Source organism: Accipiter gentilis, chromosome Z, assembly GCF_929443795.1.
Source record: "Accipiter gentilis chromosome Z, bAccGen1.1, whole genome shotgun sequence".
In the NCBI taxonomy this organism is placed as follows: domain Eukaryota; kingdom Metazoa; phylum Chordata; class Aves; order Accipitriformes; family Accipitridae; genus Astur; species Astur gentilis.
The window spans coordinates 23,813,511-23,838,331 of record NC_064919.1 but is presented as its reverse complement, the minus strand read 5'-3'; the positions used below and the strand labels follow the sequence as shown (position 1 = coordinate 23,838,331).

The 24,821-nt window shown below is 39.9% G+C and overlaps 1 protein-coding gene across 1 annotated transcript in view; it reads right to left on the bottom strand.

Moving 5' to 3' along the window:
* PGGT1B (protein geranylgeranyltransferase type I subunit beta) overlaps window positions 1-24,821 on the bottom strand; it is a 44,387-nt gene that overhangs the window by 12,339 nt on the left and 7,227 nt on the right. Inside the window, 3 exon segments of the mRNA XM_049794868.1 lie at window positions 2,566-2,698; window positions 6,197-6,348; window positions 15,775-15,842. Coding sequence (XP_049650825.1) covers window positions 2,566-2,698; window positions 6,197-6,348; window positions 15,775-15,842 — 353 coding nt within the window.

Sequence of the window (24,821 nt, the reverse complement as noted above, 5' to 3'; positions counted from 1 at the left end):
GAGATGAAATCATCTCAAATAGAATTTACTTTATATACATATATAGGTTATTTTTAGCCCCACCTACAAAATCTTAACAGGAGATATCAAGCTAACATTCTTGGATACCACATCTCACATTCGTCGTATTTATTTAAGAAACATGCTTTAAGAAATACTTGGTTCATGTGATAGGTAATTGAACTGGAATACATCTCAAGGAGGGTTGTGGAAAGAGATGAATGAGAGGAAGGAACAGCCACCACTGTGAAATGATTTTCACGAAGGTCTGCTCCCCAAACGTTTGAGGCTTCTTCAGAAACATCTTCAGCTCTACAATGTGACCAAGCAGGGTGTAAAGTTTTTGTGTATTTGCCTAGAAGTGCCAGACACTCTGCAACCCAGTTAGTGCATTGCAATACTGGTCTGACCAAGCAACGCACACTCGGAAAACCCAGACAAAACTAGTGTACATGTGCATACCAACTCTGCACTGAATTAACAATATACCAATGCTTTTAAAAAAAGAAGTCCTACTGAACACAATGTATAGTCAAGCTAACAATTCACAAAATTATAGCAAGTGGACAAAAATATAGCATCTCTTGTTACATGTTAGCACACGCTAAGACAACTGCTGCCTACAGAACACTGCTTACAGGATCTCTTTAAATTACTCTCCGAGCTAGCCGGGAAAAGACACAGTCTTCGTGATAAGCTGGACTTTGACCATGCCCAGACTCCAGCTTTACTTCACTGGTCAACCAAAGTATTACTACAAGCCCTTGTTCTGTTCAGGCTTCAATTTTTTTTTTTTTTTTTTTTTTTTTAAGAAATGGCATCAGTTTTCCCAGTAGGAACATAACAATTGGAATTTGCTGGTACAAGGATTAATACTAAGACTCTAGAAGCAAATTATAAATTTGGATCAAGATCACTGTAGACAGTCAATCTCCAGTGCCATTTCAAAGCTCCAAACTTCCAAAAAATCTCCACTTGCCTGCTCTACCAATGGCCTCATATGATGCTCTCTAGTTCTTGTCCTAGAAATAAATAATTGCTCCCTGCTCACTTCATCTTTTCAGTGCTACTTACTACTTTTCATACCTCTGTCACGCTCCACTTAATCATCTCATTTCCAGAACGAAGACTCCTAGTATATCAAATGGCCCTTTTACAGAAGCTGGTTCATACCTCTGACAATTCAACTCAACTTTCTTTGTACCCTTTCACTTCCATCATACACTTGGGACCAAAACTGCACTAAGTGTACAAAATGCTAACTAACACTTGATGTGATGTATAGAACAACACAATAAGGATTTTGCTCTCTGGTTTTGTTCTCTATTCTGTCTTAATATTTGATTTTCCTATTGCATCTCTGCTAAGCTATCTGATTACAGGCTAATCTCAGCAAACACAAAGGTCCAGCAAGCGTCAGAGGATGAAGAACCCTCCTGACCTAATCAGTCAAAAGCAAGCACCCTGCGTTGGCTGCTCCCTCAGGCTGTACAAGGAGAACAGATAAATCATTGTCCCCAGCTGAAACCCGCCGAGAAGATTCAGCAGAGGGAAAAGGAAAGGGATAGAAGGTGATAGGAGAGCATGAACAGCCTGCTGGTCCGTATGCGTGTATGACTGAGCTCTGCCCTTGATCACCTCGGTTGGTCCAAGACTATGGTAGTGTGCCAGAAAAAGCTTCTTGTGATGTACAGTAAGAAATGCTTACAAATCTAACTACTGCCGTAAAAAATAAAAACCAATTTGGTCTGAAGCAGGAGATTAAGTCTTTTTTAGACTTAAGAGTTTCTCCCTCAAATTTTACAATCTCACTGTTGGCAGCAACTACTAAAACATAGTGGTTTACAACAGAAGCTGTATGTAATCATAAATTTGGCTCTTTTTTGTGGACTGAAAGAGTTTACTATGTATGTTTACTCACATTCAGGGAACTGTAGTTTTCAAGCTTACTCAGCTTCTTTGAAAAACACTATTTTAATCTTGGAAAATGAAACCCAATTGAACTAATGAAACATCATGAACAAAAGCTGAAAACTCTTTTGCTCCAACCAAATATGAAGACAGCTTGCACGGACACAGAAAAAAAAAAGTGTATATACTAATATTTTCCTTCATTCCAAATATCTAATAAATAACGAAGTACATGACTGGAAACAGTTATTAAGCTCAAACTGATGTTAGTAATTAGTTTTTCCTTTGATTTTGTATATCATTTAAAAAGCAGGACTACAGCTCATTGAAATGTGAGAATTTTATGGACGCAGTGCTTTATTTATGAACTTTTTCTAAGTTATAGGAACATCAGGCCCCAGTTTTCAAAAACTTGCTTTCGATTTTAAATTGAGTTTTAAAGAAAATCAGATTTAATTTGCAGTGAACAAACACACCGAATAAAATTATCTTGCTAGTGCACACACATTACAATGAAAATACAAATGCAAAAAAAAAAAAAAAAAAAAAAAAAGAAAGAAAGTAGTTTTGGACAGAGAGATTTTTAGTCATAGTTAAGAAATAAAGCTAGTAACTTTAAAATGTAGTAAGAAATAACACTTTGTGAATACTCACCCTACTTCTTCTAATATAGTCTATCGCTTTTTTCATATCCATGCCTGACCAGTTATCGAGCATGTAGCAGATGCAGGAAGCACAGTACACAAACCTCATATCATTCTCACTTCCTTCGAGCACTGCACAAAAGCTGAAAGAAACGTTTTTGTCATTATACACTATATAGCCGGTTGTATCAGAAAATATGAAAAGCAGGTTAAGAAATTGTGTAATTTTTCCTTTAAAAATTCGTTACTTTTATTTACAGTATTCACATAAATATAACCCAAAGCTATGCTAGGTTTTCTTTTCAGAAGATGTGATTCTAATTAAGCCAAGCAAAATGAATAGAACTATTAACATTTAGAGGCCTGGGTGACTATTTTCAGCAATGCACAGCAATGCAATGGCACTGGTCTTTACTTATTCAAAGATGCTAACGCTTACAGTCTTTCACCTATCACAGTATATACCGATGTATGAGTTACCATTTTAACATTTACTGTTTTGGACAGAATTCTTTGCCTTCCTAGAAATCTTAACAGCTCACAAGGCTTTCTTTCCTGACGGCACCTTCAGGATCAGTTTCCCATGTATATATAAATTTAGTTATTATTACTACCATTTCTAATACAAATGGTGAAAATGACCTTCAATCCAGTTTTTGATTTATTATGGCTACAATCTCTCCAAACTCTATGAACATTTTAAAGTAGTTGTGTCCGGGTTATCTAGTACAATCCTGTGCTCTCTCAGAGGCCCTTAAAATGAAGATGGATGCTGTAATTTGGATGCTTGTATCAGAAATAGCGTGGCCAGCAGGAGCAGGGCAGTGATCACCGCCCCCCCCCCCCCGTACTTGGCACTGGTGAGGCCGCACCTCGAGTGCTGTGCTCGGTTTTGGGCCCCTCACTACAGGAAAGACATTGAGGTGCTGGAACGTGTCCAGAGAAGGGCAACCAAGTTGGTGAGGGGCCTGGAGCACAAGTCTTATGAGGAGCGGCTGAGGGAACTTGGATTGTTTAGCCTGGAGAAAAGAGGAGGCTGAGGGGAGACCTTATCGCTCTCTACAACTACCTGAAAGGGGGTTGTAGTGAGGTGGGTGCTGGTCTCTTCTGTCAGGTGGCTGGAGATAGGACAAGAGGAAATGGCCTCAAGCTGAGCCAAGGGAGATTTAGGTTGGATATTAGGAAAAAAATTTGTTGTTGTCAAACATTGGAATGGGCTGCCCAGGGCAGCGGTGCAGTCACCGTCCCTGGAGGTGTTTAAAAGTTGTGTAGATGTGGCGCTTAGGGACATGGTTTAGCGGTGGACTTGGCAGTGTTAGGCTAACGGTTGGGCTCAATGATCTTAAAGGCCCTTTGCAACCTAAATGATTCTATCATGAACAGAAACAGGTAGCAAGTTTAATTCCCTGTAACAATAAATAAACCTTTAACTGTTTGTTCTAGGATTTGCTGCCTGACAAGCCTCCATTTGGTTCAAAGAGCTAGTTAGTATATTTTGATGACTTAACCATTTGCAAGAAGCCAGCAAAACAGAATATTTTGATGAGTCCTCCTGACAAATCTCTTCTCAAACAAAGAACAAAACCCAAAGGTACTTCTGACTTTAAAGACAGTCTTTTAGGCACAGCTATCACCACTAGGACACTCCCTCTTTGACCCTGCAATTCAAGTGCGAACCGCGTTCTCTTCTTGCGCAGAAAAGCCTCCAACGTTTACTGGGACATACTTCCAGCTCTCCCAACCACAATTGTGCCAGGCCCTGCTCTCTGCTGCACACACGGGCATGAACGCCGTTGCTCTCCGGATAAGGCACAGGACATTCTGGGAAACCAGGACACTTCTTAACGTGTGCCAGTGCTGTGGTTTATAATCTCGCCCTATCCTCAGGTGACAACCACACTGTATGTTATCCAGATACTTCAAATCACATTCAGCTAAAGTAAGGTAGAAATTAAAATACACACACTCATTCATAATGTAAAAAAGACAATATAATTTAATTAAATCTGGTTGGTTGGTTTCAGGTTTTAGTTTTTGTTTCTTCACACCTGTCTTTTGTTAACTAAGGCTTGCATACTTATACTAGGGTAACACAAGAAAAATGTCTCTGTCCCTCACTGAGCTCGCTTGCTGTTTCCATCCAGACAAGATGTGGGCTCAAGTTCTGGCCATCACACATCCTTCCCCTTCGGAGCAGTAAAAGTGGTTTTCATAGGTATGAGAATGTCTGCCAGAGTAGAAATTGACTCCTCTCAAAGTAACAATTCTATACCAGTGCAAAGCACTCTCCTTTTCCTATAGGGGCTAGATGGCACTCCTCCACAGGGAACATAAAACACAGGATCATGTGTAAGAGTTATCAGTCTGCACATTAAAACCACACAGAACACAAACACGCAAAAGAGGTTAACTGCATGTAGCTTATTCCTGTAATTTGGCAAGATGACAAGTAACCACTTCAAGATGCTTGTGGGTTGGGAGCAACTCCCTCCTTTCAGATATACTCTAAAAACAAAAATGGTCTGACAAATAATATGAATGCTTGGAGCAACGGAACAGGCACCTCCACACGCCTGAAGGAACTGCAAACTATAGCAGATCAACAAATACATGTATATGTATCTGCATCCATACATTAGAACTTGGCCCATTAAGGTCAGCTTGCTGTTATAAATAACAGAAAACTGCACATCATATAGTTCATACTCACCAGTTACATTCTGAACATTCTGGAGTTTCGTGTTTGGGTTTTTTTTTTTTATAAACACACAGGTAACATTGCATTTTTACAGTTGTGTTACAAAAAAAAAAGTTTTAATTATAAAAGATGTCTAGGCAATACACAGCCATTTGACCAAAACAAAAGCTGTCTTAACTCATAAAGGGTGACAGCAATTTTCATTGTGAAGTAAAAGATAATTCCTTCAGGAACTACATTTCTGTAATTCTGCATTTCTTAAAGTACTCTTTCAAAAATTACATTCATAAAACTTAACAACATAGACAGATCATGTGCACTAGCAGAAGTTTTCACTAGCGACCAGCTTCAGCCTGCATTAAAAAAACCCAAACCCCAGCAACGAAGTGGATCAAGGGGTATATACCATCTATTAAAAAAATACAGGTGAAAAGGGCAGATTTTACAATGAAGTTTAGTAATGTTATACTCCGTAATATATAAGCTAACTCATCCCGTGTATTGATATCTTGACACTCTCAAAACTAAATAAACCCCATCCTCCCACAAAGCACAGCAAACATCACCATAGCAGTGTTCCAAGGGCCCTGCAAAAAAACAGAGAATATAAACACAGAAAACCTCACTTACCTGAAGGACAGAGCAGAAAAACTATCCTCGAGACATAAACCAATCCATTATCTTTCCAGTAATATGCATCTACAGTTGTAAGCAAATACCATCATTCTCCAATACAAAAGCAAAACTATACACAAAGAGCTGTTTGGTCCTGTAAACTGGCACGTGTTCTATGACTGATACTGATTACCCACTGAAGTATTTTCTAATATAAATAACAGATTACATAGGTACTTCCATAAAAAACACGTTTCTTATGTTTCATTCCACATCTGGGTTTTCTATTAACCTTCCAGGGAGTTGTAGAACATAAAACATCTTTCACCTTCCATCCTCCAGCTGGAGAGCTCTCAGTCCTGCCAGTATGGCATCTTTGTTTACTCGACTTAAATCATCTCCAAGAATAACCAGACATGACAGACCTGTGTAAGTCATTGCTATGTGCCCACTATCATAGGGATGAAATACACCTGGACCCTAGAAAAAAGGGGGGAAAATAAAAATATTAAAACATCATAAGACCTTAAATTACAGTCAAGCTTCTCCCCCCCACACCCCCCCAATTAAGAGGTAAACAAAGTTATTTTCCCTTTGCTCGCTATGGTTAAACTGAAGGCATCCCACTCAGCTTTTCTAATCAAATTAAGCTACTGCACAGCTCTGCTACCCCTGTAAACAGTTGGTCAGCAGGAAGCTTTGGAAAAAAAGCTTTGCCGAGAGTGCTATTTATGCAAAGTTAAGCAAAAAGATGGGATGTGCTCAACTGTACCTAAGTTTATCCTGACACACCACTGGGCATTGGCTTCCTCGCAGCTGGGTAAGCACTGTTAAACAGTCAAACCTCCGGAGGTCCCTTCAACAAAGATTTTACTATCTAATGATCTACAAGATCTAGAAAGCAGTGTGAGGGATTACTAGTACTCTCTCTGTCAATTGAAGTAATACCAAATTAGCCTCTCATCTACTTTAATCTCTATTCTAAAACAATAATCAGAGCTTAAACAAAGTATTTACATTGCTAATAATGTCAACTGAGAGGCTAAAATGAATGAAATGCTGACTAGACACATGATACAAATCGCAACAATGGTCGGGGATTGATACAGCTGTGCTAAAATTATTGTTTTTCCTTCTGATATTTCATAGGCACATCCTGGACTGTACTGCTTCATGAAAACAGAAAAAACATGTAACAAGATGACTCAGGGGACTGTCGTGGTTTAACCCCAGCCGGCAACGGAGTGCCACACAGCCACTTGCTCAACGCCCCCTCCCCGCCCCAGAGGAAGTGAGCCCCATACTATGAAGAAAATGAACTCTATCCCAGCCAAAACCAGCACAGAGAGTTAGGATGGTTCAATTTGGAGCGATTGCAAGACAACTGTTTTGAACAGGGTAAAAGGTATTTCAATACTGAGTACTAGAGACAAGGAAGTTTACAGATCACATTTTACTAGAATTATTGCCCAGTCAGTTGCCATTTTTATTTTGCAGTTCATCCTAAAAACACAAGCAAAAAGTAGGATAAAACCAAGTTTAAGATTATGTTATGGGGGTATTTTTCAGGCAAGTCACACTTATTCCCAAAGCCAAAAAGCTTTGCTTCTAAGTAAGAAACTGGGAGAGAAATACTTATTACACACTAGACAGCAAGGGACTGTTCTCACACTAGGGAATGAAACACAGTTGGGAAAGGGAGGCAGAAAACAAGGTGAAAGTGGCTGCCGCAGCACTGACAAAGCTCTAGCTATGCAACAGAGAAGGGGAACAAGGGGGTGAGCGCTGAGAGCTGTACCTCTTCTCCCTCATTTCCAGCCCTGGACTCTGTTGAGAAGGGGGCACAAATCTCAACAGCTCCCACTCCTACCCTGAGCTGCCCCCGCCCCCATCACTGTCTCCTGCCCTGCATATCCCCTAGTCACACACACACGGTCACAGAACGGTGGAGGCTGGCAGGGACCTCTGGAGGCCATCTGGTCCAAGCACCCTGCTCAAGTGGGGTCACCTAGAGCCGGGTACCCAGAACCATCTCCAGACAGCTTCTGAATATCTCCAAGGATGGAGATTCCACCACCTCCCTGGGCAACCTGTGCCAGCGCTCGGTCACCGTCACAGTGACAGAGTGTTTCTGACGTTCAGAGGGAACCTCCTGTGTTTCAGTCTGTGCCCACTGCCTCTGGTCCTGCCACTGGGCACCACTGACAGAGCACACAAGAGCCTGGCTCCGTCCTCTTGGCACCCTCCCTGCAGGTATGTACATGCATTGGATGAGATCCCTGAGCCTTCTCTTCTCCAGGCTGAACAGTCCCAGCTCTCTCAGCCTGTCCTCGCAGGACAGGGGCACCAGTCCCAGACAGACTTCCCCACAGGGCACCCCACAGATGGAGGACAGCTGTGCCCTCAAACAGCTTAGAAAAAGCTACTGCAGTCATGAAACACATTTTTCTAACTTGAGTGGATGACAGGCTCTAATCCCAGAAGGAACAACTTGGCCCATCATACAAATTTTAGGGATTTTAAATCTAACAGAACCAAAACTCTTTCATTTCAGAATACCTTCCCCTTAAAAAAATCTATTATGAGCAGCTTAACCCTTGTGATGCATCAGCTTATTTCAAATGTAAAATTCCGCTCCAAAAATCCTTATTCATATAAGGTGATACAAATTTGCCCTGACATAGAAGTATTCAGTTTAATGTAACCGATTAATTTAATTTTAAGCAAAGCAAGTCTCTAGTCTAAAAAGCCAAATTTGAACCAGTTCTTGCCCTAAAAGAATTCTCAATGTCCCAGCTCTATAGCTAAAGCTTCTCACATATTTTGTCAAATGAAATACAAGACACACACTAGTCGATGAAAAATATCTGGAAAGGTTCTCTGATATTAGGACCAACTGCTTACAAAACGTCCCAGCAGTTCCCGTCAGCAACTACGAAGAAAACCAAGTTTCCAAACATCTATATATAATGACGTTAAACTGGAATGAGAGGAACACTTAATTTCTTCCTACTTGGAATAACCTAGAGCAGGGGAAGTGCAGAAGATGCCTCTGCTCATTTCACACAAATACACTGAAAATGCTGGAGCCTGCAAATCAATGTTAACTGTTCACCACTGCTGTTTACACACTTTTACAGGTAGTTCATCTCCTAATCAATACTGACATCAGGAGTAACTGAACAATATAGATACAGTGAAGGAGTACGACTTTACATTTGAAAATACTATTTCCAGAGAAGACTACGTTCACTAAACAAGGAAGGTTTACTCTATGGATATTCAGACTTGCTTTTTAAAACTGTATTTATGAAAACTCTACCCAAATGTTCCAACTACTACAGATGTGGTTGGATATTCAGGAAATTTTTTAAGGCACCTATAGTTCTCAAACAACATTCTCCTTGAAGTAACAATTTTTCACACAGTGTCTACATAAAGTAAGTGAAAATTGCCACACTTTTTTTTTTTTTTTTTAAATTGTACTTGTCTAGACACAAGGTAATTCCATATTGCCTGTAAAACTCTGGTAGCCTACAAAATGTGTTTAAATAACTGGGCCCTTATTTTTTAGTGAATTCTGTATTTTAGTATTTTGGTTACACTATTACTTGCTGCAGTAAAAACAGGCTGCAGATGAAGTGTTATAAGCACATACACTGTATGCTCATGCAACTAAGTAATACCATCTTCCCCAAACAAACTGTATCAATCACTAGTGTACCTGGACAAGTACAAATTCTATCTGTACTTCCTTTTCTATGCAAATATTGCAACATGTAGTGGTAGCACACTGCTTTACCAAATTCAGGGTTTCAGCAAAACCAGAGCTGTCTAAGTTTTTGCAAGTCTGGTAGTTTTAATAAAGAGCACAAACTATACTTGTATGATGCGTATAAAGCACACAATAGTGTCTGCTGCCTGCACATACAATTATGAAGTTCACAGCTAAATTAGTACTGCCATCTGTTTCTGTCCCTGAGCATCAAACAAATATTTAGGCACAAGTAATACAGAAAAGACTATTAGGATACATGATTTTGAAACACCATTACTTGGGGAATCTGGGAGATGGGCTCAGCATTCAAGAACAGCTGCTTGTAGGTCACACAACTACCTTTACTACTAATAGTTTTCTCTTATCACAGGATTATCGTGTGCCAAGTAACTAAAATCTTTATATGGTAAGCTGATATACTGCTAGGTATCTTGACATGCAATTACCAAAAAAGCCAGTGGAAGTGACAGAGGGTCCAACACACTGGTATGCAGCCAATGTCTTCAGAACATTTGGTTTAGGGCCAGAAATCCCAACAATTATGGCCAATATTTCAATAAAATTAAATTAAACACAGAAGGGTAAGACTCAAATGTGAAGTCATATAGGAATTACTACAAGGCATAGTCACAGAGGCCAAAATTATGTTTCATATGCATAACTACTGTAGTATTTTGAAAGCTTTTGAGAGCCTAAAAGATCTTCATACACCACATATGGTTTTTTAAAAAATAAATAAAACAGATATACTTATTCACCAGAAGAATAATATATTCTGTAAGCTAACCATAATTGTTCAAATTATAAGTGTACTGGAATTCACTTATCTTCTAGGTTCCCCGTAATTATTTCAAGCTCATTGTGATACTACTTAGAAATTTTATGGTTTATGTACTAACACCAATATATACTTCACACACTAATGCAACAAAACACCTGAGCCCAAGTAACAGGATGGCTTTGAGGGGACAACAATCATAATTATTGGACATTTCAGACAAAAAAAAAAAAAATCACCCAAGAAAATACTTTTTAGCATAAAATTAAGAATTCATAAAATTGGTAGAAACTGGCCCTGTGACAATTTGACATCACAAAGTAGGACTGGAATGGCTTCTCCAAATGCAAAAGGTTACAACAGCAAGCCTCAAAGCTTTCATGAACAATGAAATTTGCATGGCTGGGAGGAAGTGTTGCTAGACTGTCTCTACTATGCAGGGCAAAGTAATTCGACATTGTGTAGAAATTTGTTCCAAATTTATCAAAGACACCGTAGTCAAAGCACCTAATTTTTAATTGGCATCTTCAAGCTTGGTAAAAAGAGTTCTGTTTGAAGTTCTGTATTATGAACAAAGCCTACTTTTAGTGAAATAGAATTGTTTCTGCCTCATAGACACTGCAGGCTAAAGCAACAACAGCAACTAAGCAAACTGTCAGCCTAAGCACAAAAACCCCACCACAGCCACCACCTCAAACTGTGAGCTTCATGGTCCAAGGACACAGCAATAAACAGCATGAAGTTATTTTAAGACTGGCAGAAGTTATAGCTCAAAAACTACGAACAAGCTCTTAAACTGTGGATGGATTCTAAACACTTAGACTAAGTAACCAGAAGAAATACACTTAATCCATTAAGGTTATGCCTACATGAAGGAGGAATGCAACAGGAGTGTGTCTGCAGGGCACAACAGTAGGTGCTGCAGTACTGGTGCCCACAGTATATGCATTTCACAATTTGTGCCACCTGTAGTCTGACTACATGGACTAACAGCCCACTAATGAAGAAGTTCATTCAGAGTGCACCTTCTGGTTCAGTTTCATTTGAAAGGAGCCCAGTTTGCACGACTTGCTCTTTTGGAGTAAGCACATTAAACGGCTCTTATAAAATGCTCTCTACTGATCTGAACTAATACACCAGAGCAGACATACTCTGAGAAGACAACAATGGGGATATGGCCAGGTCCTGTTCTCTCTATACACTTTACCTTTTGTGATATTTAGAGTTTGTGGGTCATACAGGAAACAGATTAATTTGGATCTCATCGATGGAGTAAACCAGTTCTGCTCTATGGGCGTTACCATCATAGTCTCCACAACCTAAGCCTTCCTTAAAAGAATTAACAGTAAAGATGCAAGGCAAGGGGAAGCTTTCAAGCATCTAAATCTGGTTCAGTGACATGATAATGCTCCCTACCACACTATCCAGAACAGCTATTTAAACATAGCTCATGGTCACCAACAATTCCTGCTGACCACTGCAGGGCTAAGAAACTCTCTCTGCTGCAAAAGCACGGGCAAGATCTCTCCAAGCACTAAAGAATGATACTAAACATATTCCTACGCAGGCAGAGTCCCACTTTCAAAAAACTTTCTTCTCTCACGTGGCATCAGTGTTACGAACATGGATTGTTTCAGCCTTAAGAAAATACAATGTTGTGTCAGGAACACAAACCAGATCTTTTTTACCCAAGTGAAAGTGTTACAAATATTCTGATAAGTTAAAATTTTATATAAGCTGGGTTTGATCAAAAGGTAAATATTGTAGAATATAGGGGTTTGAAGCTCGCAATGTAGTCATCAAAACTTAGGACCATACAAAATGTGCTGTATACAGTCATAAGAAAATAAGTATTGTCTAATATTAGTTAACCATAGAAACTTTGACCAATTTGTTAGTTTGTAGTGTTTTGTCCTAAGAAACTAAGAGAGATCATTATGGACCTTAGTTCTGTTGCTTAGAAACCCCACTTCGATCAAGATTCCAGTTAGTGGAATTAAGTAAGATTAACCAATGAATGTTTTAGTATAAGAATATTGAAAAGGTGGTGTGATTGAGGGCCAATCACTAGAAACGTTAAATTCAAGAATTAACATTGAATGTACTTTTATGTAAATCTAATACATGATGGCGAAAATCGTACTGTGCAGAATCACATAAAAGAGGTCAACTATCGGACAAAGTGAGGAAGAGTATGGAAGACCATCAGAGGGCTTCTGAAGACCACCAGAGACTTCACCATGCCTGCGTAAAGGGACATTTACATATGCTAATGATTTATCAGACAGTTGATGATTATGTATGACATTTCCAGAAATTTAGTGAATATGTGTAACAGGTGTGTACTTAACCTGCATGATTAAACCAGACAGGTGCACACACTAGGTGGAGTGATCCCCTGTGTGCCCAGCGCTGCAATAAAGAAGTGCCTGCTTCTTAACTTCTCATCGCTGTTAAGGAGTTTTATTCCGGATTTCAGTAACAAAAGCATATGTTATTTACTGCAATCTTACACAAAAGTTCCAGGTGCTGGCTTTCAATCTACCTCCTAAAACTGATTCATAACACTGTGAAGAGACTGAAAAGACCTAGGCCCAGCTGAAACTCTAAGGAGACTGTTCAACTTTAAATTAAAAAGCTAACCTCCAGTAACACCAAATCAGAGACACTGCAGAACCTGGAGCTATTTCAGAAAATAATTATCTAATTTTCAATGATTCATGTTTAAATGCAGTGATAGAAGTGGCACTTTTAGCCTTCATTTACAGTTAAGATTGTTCAGGCTTGTTAAGGCTGTGTGTGGTGAGTTGGTCAAGTAGATATCGTTTTGCTTCACTTTTGGTATAGTTTGAAAGAGCTACATAGACACTACCATCAAACACTGAAAGGATAACAGCTAAAAAAAAAAACAAACCCCAAACCAAAACCAAATGAGCTATCCTAGTAACATTTAGTAAAGTTGGAAATTCTAACGTATCCCTTGCTTGCTTCTATTATTTTTGAAGGGACCCTAGTGACAGAAATTTAGCTACCTCCAGTGCAGCACTTTCTCAAGAGTTCAAGAATGAAATCACTGTTGTGGCATGTAATAAATAGCAACTGTCAATGCAAATCCAAAACGCTTACAGGCTTTTTAAAAAAATATTTTTCAAGGCATAGATTTAATAGAACATTTTTAAATGATGAATAAAGAAAAGTGACAAGACCTTAAACATAATTCAAAGTCATCACTGTGGATTTCCAAGACACTCTTTTTTCTGAGTTCTTTTTGAATATTTTAGGGCAACAGTGCTGGAAATACTTCAAACCTTTGTATGGTAATAAATCAAGCAGATCTGATCCCTCTGATGCAGATGCAGTGAAAAAGTATTGCAATGCCTGAATAAAAAGCACACTCATCTGCAAATAGAGATGTCTTCTAGAGATAATGATCATGTAGCTAATTTCCACAGGTTACATGATTCTAGCCCTTTGTCCCTTCTGCAGATTGGATAACACAATATGAGACACCCATGGGCAGCAACATACTTCCTGAAAAGAGAATATTTAAGTATGAAGCATGTACTATCGGAAGTTGAGACTTAAATTAAAACACTAGAAAGTGCTGGGAAGGGATAAAGATGCTTTGCCAATCTTATTGACTTTTTGTCTTCAGAGGCCTTTACAAGATCTCACAACTATATCCAGAACTCACTCCTCAAGCTTTATATACTGGGGAGGATTTGAAAAAGGTTCCCAAAAGCATGCACTGATTCAGTGTACTACACCATATGTTACTGAGCCAAGTCTTTAAGGAAACACGACTGATACATTTTTATTATCTCAGTTTGGTAAAATTATGTCTTTATTCATTTTAAAATGCTGTTATGCCACAATAATATCATGGCAACCTCAATTTCTTTAGGTGACTATTATCAAATACAACCACCTTCCTTCTGAGTAAAACCAGTCTTTTTCTTGTATAACTATAGTGAAATTATTGTCCGTTATTTTGTCTTTTAAACTTCCCAGTAAGTCACCACTACTACAGATCCCAAATTGGTTTAGGTTTTAAGCAGAAGTTTTCCTTTTTTCCCTTAAAGCTCAGCGGGTGGTTGGATTGCCACTTAAAACAGATGACGAATTCATCTTGCTACTACAGTGGGAGCTCACTGCAGACACCATCTGTAGTGTAAAAACAGGATAAATGCCAAAGCAAACCAAGAGACAAATTACCTTGCCTGTCACATCCTGCTGTATCACCCAGTGTAGAGATGTAAAAAACCCTCTTCACAATTGTTTTTCCCTTGTTAGAAAGTGCAACCTCTTGTTACTGCTATGAGTAATTGGCCAACTTGCTATGCAGAGAGGTATACACAGCTATTACTCCAATGTAGATTAACAGTCGCACAGATTATTCAGAAGCATAAAGTTATGCTGTTAAGATAAATAAAAATAAGGCCAAAACAGGCTGTTGTACTACTTTCATACTCGTTAGTTCACTCAGTTTTACAGTTAGCTGCAGTCAACAGTATACCCCATGTCTATCCTTGCTTTCAATTTCAGATCCCAAGATTCAGTCATTCATTTATATCTAACATCTTGCTATCTGTCCACTACAAAAATCAAATACTTTGTGATAAATCAATGCTCTTCCAGATTTTTCATCTGCTCTTTAGTGAGATTTGAAGACTCACTCTCAAACACAAGGTAGAAATCCTGTACCCCTCTCACAGCCCTTCCTGCACACTGGCCTATACTGCCCTCTTCCAACTGTATGAGACCTTCTGTACCATCTTTAGCAGCCTCTAACCTTCCTTCCCTCTTGTATTAAGGGTACTTTTAGTATACAGATTTCAACACTCTTGAACCTCAGTTCCATCGGCTTCAAAGCATCCTCTTACAGTCACGACAAACTGGGATGAGCAGAGCCTTGCCTATATTTCAGTGGATACCAGGTACAATCATATACGCGTGTTTCATCACAGGAAGAGGAATACTGAAGAACAGCATGTGCGGCACCACTTAATATGAAGCTGTTCTGCCCTTCTCTGCCAGGTGGTAATTCTTGAGTTAGAGAAGTTTCCCTACTTCAGTAACAGACCAGAGAAGGGGGAGAGTGCACTGAGACAAGCCACGATTCATATGTCAATTTCTTCACTGGGCTGGAAAATCAAGCAGTACCATTTTAGTATGTTTCTTATGCATGTTGCTTAAAAGCTCTGCAAACATTTCAGTGTATTAACAGTGCAAAAATCCCTGCCTTCCAGATATTCCATAATTATGCAGTTAATATTATAAAAAAGACACAAGATCATTTATTGCCTAGTTGAAAATATTTCACGCAGACAGAGACACACACTTAACTGACCTTGGAGGGATTGAATGGCATCCCTAAATATGAAGAGCCTCTGAATCCACAGCGATTCAAGTTTGAGCCTGGAAAAGATAAAAAAATAAAGACTCAACTAACTTGCTTTGCTGAAACACTCATTATAAACTATAATTCTTTAGTCAAGACCAAGACCTGTTAGTTCAACACTGCTAGAGTTTGCATGTATCTTTCAGTATGTTCCCGACCTCAGTTTGTTATCGCTCTGATTAACAGAAGAAAAAAACAACAAAAAACCACAAGCAAACTTGATCCTGCTATAATGACAAAGCAACAGATTTTTTTTATTATTTGGTGAAAATAGAGAGTTTGTATCAGCACAGAATTGTCTTCCATGCTCACCAAACCCCACCCCACCCCCAAAAAAACAAAAAAACCCACCCCAAACCCCAAAAAAGAAGATTGCTTCCCTGGAAAAATGCCCAGAGTTAACAGATTTTTCTTCCTCTCTGGATTCCTGCCTGGTAATACCGTCTGTTCCCAAGCAGAATTGTTTTAAGTTACTTTGCAACATGTACAAGGACAAACAAACTGTTGGCAGTTTTAAGCTAGCACCGATCTAACGCAATACTGTCAGAGTGAAAGATTTAAAACTATGTAAAAGGCAAATTTTTAATTGAAGCCATTTTTCTCTCACCCAAAACACAGGTACAAGAACATTGTAGCTAGCAAAGATTTCTGTTAGTGATTCAGTATAATTTGTTTTAAATCTGTCGCATCACCAGAGCATGCAGCATAAAGAAGCATGCAACACACACTGTCTAGAGCTAAGTATGGGTTTGCAGGGCCCAAATCTGCTTCTGCACAGCAAAAATTCAATTACTTTACTCCCCAGCCTCTGAAAGTAAAAGCCTAATGAGTGCCATAGTTCAACAGCACTTGTTCTGTTCTCTCCCCCTGTTTGGGTTTGGTTTGGGTTTTTTTTTCAGCTCTTCAGACTTTAATCTAAAAATCCTCAAGGAGATTAGGGAAAATTGCACCAGACTAACTAAATAATGATAGTTATAAAGCTGAAAGTCCTGAAAACCATCACTATGCAATGTGTTCTACCATTTCTGGTGTCATTTATCAGCACAATAGCTTCTACTTTTAAATACCTTCTGCACGTATGCAACATTTAAACAAGAAGCTTTTATTAGTGTAAGTACTTCAATGTGGTTAAAGTATGCTAGTTTCTCTCCCAGACAAGTCTTTGGATCTAACTTACATGGAGTGAACCACCTGCAATTCTCCACTTTTCCACCTTTCAATCAAAAGCAGGTTTTAATGATTCTACATGTGTAATGAAAGTCATTTCAGCCTGCACTAAAAACTGGTACACTGTAGTCATACCCACAAAAAGGAAACAGAAAGAGTATCTGTATATGTAGACCAAAAATGTGTAACTTATAGTTTGTTATAATCTAAATCTTCTCAGCAAAGAACATTTGTCTGTTATTTCCTGGAGTCAAGGACTTGCATTTTATGTTGCAACAGGTTCTGGAAAGCTCAATAAATATTAGTTTTAAGGACTACACTAAGGTTCTGAAGGACACTGCCCCAAAAGTATCACGATTTGAAGAATGACACGATGTGAATGATCAGTAAAAGGAGCACTAGAATTCCTACTTCTTAAATACCAGATTTCCTAGATGACAGTGTGGAAAAAATCACCATTCACTTAGCCCATTTGACTCTGTGTCTTAAGTGCTTAAGTAAACTACGATATTCACTTTGAAATGGCACTAATGTGGAAACTCTTCATCCAGAAAACAGTTGCTAGCCTACCAGTACACAGCTGCTCTGGCCTGCTGCAAATGAAAACATGCTGCAATTAGGACAGCTCTGCAGTCAAACAGAACTCAGCTGCTAGTTGCTAGATGGAAGGATTCATACCAGAAAGACTGATACCCATCATCGCCTTTTAGACTGTAGCTTATAATTCATTATCAAGGTAGAAATGGCAATATGAAACCCAAGTGCAGTGTGCTGTTAGTGGGTCACTTTGATTGGCTTCTGACTTGACAGCTGCTATAAAAAAAAAGAGATTAAAAATAAAGTACATGAATGAAATCAGGATCTATTATTCCCTTTATCCCTTCATTTTTCATGTAGTATTTTAAAACTTTTCTTGTACTACTGAACTGCTACCAACTAAAAACCAGCACTGGTATTTTTAAAATGCTAGAATTTTAACTGCATTGCTATCATCGATTTAAAATCTATTTTGACTCTTTATGTCAGTAACTTATCTCCCATCCTAGACTTTACACACTGCCCCCTAGGAGAAACAGAAGAACAGCATAGCTCTTCAATGCCCTTCCTACTGCATAATCTTTAAAGGGAATTTTATCCCCTCCTTTAAACAAAAAAACTTTGTAATTAATGTGCATGCAATAGATGCTTCCTAGACCTTCAGCATTACAAGTGAATTGCTAAATTTCTAGTTACAATTCTTGAACTAAAAAATAGAAAGCTGAGCTAATAAAGGAAGTGTTAAAACAGGAAGTGAAAACAGCTCATTTCTAACCAGATGACTCTGGCATATTGACATCATGCCTCAAATTTTTTTTTAGCTTCCTGTGAACATACAAGTTCAAAACCAAATGGGAACCAAAAGGGAATTGGGGAAAAAACACTGTCTTTCAGTTTATGCACATCACCTTACCTTCTGTGAAGTTGGTTTTACTATTTTATTGCAAAGCACTTGTACTTCTTATCTTACCTAATAGCTTAGTAGTGCTAATCAAATTCTTGCCTACTTTCCTGAATCACAAACAGCCTGTCGGAATCAGAAACAGAATTAGAAATTAAACATAACCTAATTAAAAGTATATGACTATAGTTTATGTCCCTCATAAAAAATTGTTGGAGTGACCAGTTCAGCTCCAGCACAGTATGCTGAAGCATCAAGTATAACTGCAGTTATGAAATGGTACCACCTAGTGTTCACTTTTAAAATTAAGCATATTTACTCACTTCCTTAAAAAGCTTAGGACAGAGTAAAAAGTAATAAACATTTCATCAACCACTGCATGACTATTGCAAATTGAACAAAACACACCTGGAAAAAACTTTTCACGTTTGACAACAAAACTAAAGAAAACTGACCCTTTCCAAACCAAAAGACTCCACACAAGTCAAGAACTGATACCTTCCAGTGTAGAAAACCACGTTACTTATGTGTGCATAGGCCAGAAGTCCTTAAGCCATGTAACGGAGCTTCAAGTGATGACCACAGACAGCTTATTCTGGGAGCTATTTTTTTAAAGACAGGACATTTTTGTTATTTATCTTTTATGATTTGTCTTCTGTGGGAAGATTGCTAACTTTTACCACTACTTCTTCCCATCAGGTTCCTCTCATTCCAGGGCTTTTCCCTTTTTGCCAAGTACAGAAGCAAGCTTACACACATCATTAGTATCACAATAAAAAAAAATATATAAAAAATCACAGCTTTAACATAGGCTGACACCGTCAGTACATCCAGATAAAAGTAAGCATAAGCAATTCTTACTGAACTAGGGCTAAAAAATAAATATTCTTATAAATCAAAGCACTAGAATGTGTCATAAAACGCAAAGTTGCATTCTCTAGAACAGAAGTCCATTATACATCCAGATAAATACTTCAAATGTAGCCATTGAAGAAGGTTCTGTTAGGAGGAAAATTCATATTTCTGCTCAAGAAACTCATGATCAGAAAGGTCACATGTAACAATGATCTCAAAAACAGTCAATGACATTTTAGCTGTTCTTTTCAGTACTGACACACAAGTAAAGAAGAAGGAGTCATTATTACAAATCTAAATTTAGACTTTGGCAGAAGAAAGTTTTAGATCCCAATGTAGTGTAATGGTTTTCAGTCTGCTATGCATGGGTCCTGGGGGTTCAGACCCACAAATGAAGTATGTCTCAGCTCTCCTTTTGGTGCCATTTCTTAGTACTGCGAAGTCAGTGAAGCATCCAGCTGTCAAAAAGTAGGATCTTCTTCCCTCTCCCTTACTGGGCTGGCACTAGCACTCCCAGCCACCAGTTCACCAAAGCAACACAAAGCTAACCTTCTGTTAGGTAAATAAATGCATGCTTTTCTACCACTTCAACAAGCTAAACCAGCTCTCAAGCACAGTCAAACAAGCGCCAGTGTTGCTATGGGGTAGGATGGTGGATTAATATGGCCAAGGAGTGTGCCTCCACTGTCTGTCTACAATGAGATTACTTGAGTAAAGAGCTCTGGATTCACTCTCTTTCAAAAGTGCTGAACTGGATTCATATGCGACCTACAAGAAACTGGGACAGCTCCTTCTCACATCGCTAAGAGTTGCACTTTAACATAGTTAAGAGTAAATTTGAAATTCTGCCTGCGAGCTGTTTTATGAGAGGAGAGACAGTAAAGCCCTGTGTGGTGGGTGACCCTGTCTGGACACCAGGTGCCCACCAATCACTATCCTCAGCTGGACAGACAGGGGAAAGACATAACAAAGGGCTCAGGGGTTAAGATAAGGACAGGGAGAGATCACTCAACCAATTACTGTCACGGGCAAAACAGACATGACTTGGGGAAAGTTAACTTAATTTATTGCCAATCAACCAGAGTAGGGTAATGGGAAATAAAACCAAATCTCAAAACACCTTCCCTCCACCCCTCCCTTCTTCCCGGGCAGAGCTTCACTCCCGGATTCTCTACCTACGCCCTCCCAGCAGCACAGAGGGATGGGAATGGGGGTTGCGGTCAGCTCATCACACGTTGTCTCTACCGCTTCTTCCTCCTCAGGGGCAGGACTCCTCACACTCTTCCCCTGCTCCAGTGTGGGGTCCCTCCCACGGGAGACAGTCCTCCATGGACTGCTCCAGTGTGGGTCCTTCCCACAGGCTGCAGTTGTCACAAACTGCTCCAGCGTGGGTCCTGTCCACAGGCTGCACTCCTTCAGGAGCACACTGCTCTGGCACAGGTCCCTTCCATGGGGTCACAAGTCCTGCCAGAAAACCTGCTCCAGCGTGGGCTCCTCTCTCCACAGATCCGCAGGTCCTGCCAGGAGCCTGCTCCAGCGTGGGGTTCCCACGGGGTCACAGCCTCCTTCGGGAACCCACCTGCTCCAGCGTGGGGTCCTCCATGGGCTGCAGGTGGAGATCTGCTCCACCGTGGACCTCCCTGGGCTGCAGGGGGACAGCCTGCCTCACCAGGGTCTTCACCACAGGCTGCAGGGGAATCTCTGCTCCGGTGCCTGGGACACCTCCTCCCCTCCTTCTTCACTGACCTGGGGGTCTGCACGGTTCTTTCTTTCACATGTTCTCACTCCTCTCTCTGGCTGATGTTTCTATGCCTGCCGCAACGTTTTTCCCTTCTTAAATCTGTTACCCCAGAGGTGCTACCACAGTCACTGACGGGCTCAGCCTTGGCTGGCGGTGGGTTTGTCTTGGAGCCGGCTGGCATTGGCTCTGTCAGACATGGGGGAAGCTTCTGGCATCCTCTCACAGAAGCCACCCCTGTAACCACCCCCCCTCCACTACCAAAACCTTGCCACGCAGACCCAATACACTCTGACATGACAAGAGTCTTAAGAACAAGCAGTTCAAAGAGGGTCTTCTGTCAACCCTTTTCCAATTTCACTAACACTTTAAAAATACGTGTAATTGCCGATAAAGCTTGGAAAAGAGCACCATACTCCTCAAAATGAAAAAAAGGAAAAAGAATTTTTTTTCCAAAGATTTCAACTTCTTTCTCACAGAAACACAGTGAGCTCGTGCAGCAGTGAACACACAAAACAAAACAGAACCGCCTATTAGCCATGCACCTAAGCAGACCATTTACTAAAACTAAAGGAAAAATATAAATATAAAGCCAAACTATTCTGCAAGAGTTATAGAAGACAGTGGCCCTTCAAATAAGCAGAAAACAGCAACGAGACCAAGTATTCAGCTAAGGATGGTAGGTTTCTGTGTGAGGGTCAGCTCACATGGGTGACATGCCATTCCTTCCTAGTTAGAATTGGTATTGAGTCAGCCTCTAAAACACTTGAGCTGAAATTATGGTAACTAAAGGACATTATTTGTTTGAATCACAGTTACAATAAACGCATAGAAGAATAGAGTCTATCCTGACAGACCTCAATCTTTACTTTCCTTTAGTGCATTTCAATTAGGCTCACAGAGTATATATATGCTTTCTTACTCAGCAAGATCAAGATCTCATCGCTTTGCATTCATGACCTTCAGTTTCACATAAAAAATTCAAAGGCTACAAACCTCTCAACTGAAGCTTTCGTTAGCCATCAGACATATCGCATACCAGTAAATACAAACCTGTTACCTAAAACTATCACAGTAGCTTGTAAGAAGTATTCTAAACCACCAAATTTTGAATTTTCTACCAGGTTCTATAAGACGCTGCTGTGGCAGGTTGACCCTGACCGGCAGCTAAACACCCACAGAGCCACCCAGTCACTTCCCCCTCCCATGCAAAGGTGAGAAAACAGACAGAAGGGGAGAAGACTCATGGACTGAGACACAGTTTAATAGGTGAAGCAAAAGCTGTGGGCACAAGGAAAGCAGAGGAAGAATTCATTCACTGCTTCCCATCAGCCACCCGTCAGGCAGGTGTTTGGCCACTTCCCAGAAAGCAGGGCCTCAGCACGTGTAAGGGTTACTCAGGAAGACAAATGCCACAGCCACAAACATCACCCCCTCTCTCCTCCTTTCCCCAAGCTTTTACTCCTGAACATGTCACAGATGGCACAGAGTATGTCTTGGGGTAGTTGGGGTCAGCTGTCCTGGCTGTGTCTCCTGGCTGGGAAGGGGTGCAGAGGAGGGAAAAAAAAGAGACAGCCTTGATGCTGTGCAGGCACTGCTCTGCAATAGCCAAAACACTGGTGTGCTACCAACACTGTTTCAGTCATAAACCCAAAACACAGCAGCATACACACTACTATGGAAAAAATGAATTCCATCGCAGCCAGTACATCTACTATAATAGTTATTGATAAAAACAGACATTAAGTTTGCAGAGTATCAACTGTTCTGTCTCCCATACATTGGAAAAATGACTGTAAAGTAGCTGTAATTCTTAAAATAATTTGAATTTGCCATCTTAAAAAAGTGCTTTAAATAAAAAATCAACCGTAGTGCTATGGATATGGAACCTTTGGAGGGACAAACATGAACAGCAGGGAAATTTATTTTTCTGGTAAGAATTACATGAATCATCTTTTTGCTCATTTTAGGAATTCAACCCAGTGATGTGATCAAAAACAAATCCCAAGACTCTGTAAAAATATATTCCAATTTAAAAATATAAGTTTTAAATAGGTTTTCAGTCCCAGAGCCAGAATTAATGAAGACTTACAGGAAATACAATACGGTTACTTAAGGCAAGATTACTGGAATTCATCATTCCAGGAATCACATCAAAAAACAGTGTTATAATTTTAGATGTTTAAAAATCAGTTTTCCACGGAAAGAGAGATTTATCAGCATGCATGTAAAAAAAAAAAAAGCTGCAATAGAATGTTTCTTTAAAAGCACAGTAAAGTCTTGGGTTTGTTTTTTTTTTATCTGTAAGGATTCTGATGCATCAAGCTAGCAACCATTCTCTTTCACCAGAGATGCACAAAGCATTTTGAAACCAAAAACTTCACTGCTGCAGCCTACCAGAGTTTAGCTCCTTCTTCAAACAGGCCAAAAGAGGGAGTCAGAGCTCTACTGCCAGGAGGCTGCCGATTAACAAACATTGCACACACCCACAATTAAAAAACAGAAAGTCAATACATTTTATTGAAAGTAGGCATCACAGTAGGGTATACGTTCCCTTCTGCACATTTAGTCATCCACTATCCAACTTGCTGCCGTTGGTTTCATTTACATTTTGCATCATCTATTGTCCATTAGATGAAGTAAAAATGGAATAAAAATAATGTTGAAGTATTAGGGGTCAAGCAAGCAGATAGAGTAGTGTTATTACCAAAAGCATATAAGCATAAGAAGAACAGAGTTTTCACAATGTGATACAAAAATACATGATTGGAGGGAAGTTTGTTCTTCTGGTGTGTCCTGGTTTCAGCTGGGACAGAGGTAATTGTCTTCCCAGCAGCTGGTACAGTGCTACGTTTTGAGTTTGGTATGAGAAGAATGTTGGTAACACTGATGTTTTCAGCTGTTGCTAAGCAGTGTTCGGTCTAAAGTCAAGTATTTTTCAGCATCTGATGCCCAGCCAGCAAGAAGGCTGGAGAAGCATAAGAAGTTGGGAGGGAGCACAGCCAGGGCAGCTGACCCAAACTGGCCATATCTAATATATAAACGGGGGGGAGCGGGGGAATTGCCACTCAGGAACTAACTGGGCATTGGTCCATGGATGGTGGTGAGCAATTGCACTGTGCATCACTTGTATGCCCCAATCCTTTTATTATTACTATTGTCATTTTATTAGTGTTATCATTATTATTTTCTTCTTCTTATCTCAAGCCATGAGTTTTACTTTTTTTTTCCTCTCCGATTTTCTTTCCCCATCCCACTGGGTGCAGGGGGAAGTGAGTGAGCGGCTGCATGGTGCTTAGTTGCTGGCTGGGGTTAAACCATGACATGGTGAAAAGGTGATTTATTACTTAAAAGCACAGAATGCACTTCTGGTGCATTGGTGAGCAACCTTGGCCATCAGTAGTGGGCACCTCTGAAGTTGAGGAGACAGATGTGGAAGAAGCCTCTACAGCCACTTAATTTCTGCGTGTGGTTCTGCATCAGAGCCACAGTCAGACCAAAGAAAAAATGGTGATGTGAGTCAGCCAAAAGAAGGAGCACTTCTCAGCTGTGCCCTGGACTGTTAGCCTACACATCTGCCTGCTGAGATTTATACTGCCCTCCCTAGAAGGCTCTTGACAATGGGACTATTCCAGAGATCGGTGAGGTAGAACCTGCCCCCCCCTGCAAGACTTACTGCATACTATCAAAGACAAACAAACAAAAAATGCCTATTCTAATCTCTCTTCTTGTAAGCACTGTTCTTTCAGAACACACTCCTGAAGACCAGGGTAAAGATCAGAAATTGAACAGCTTGTA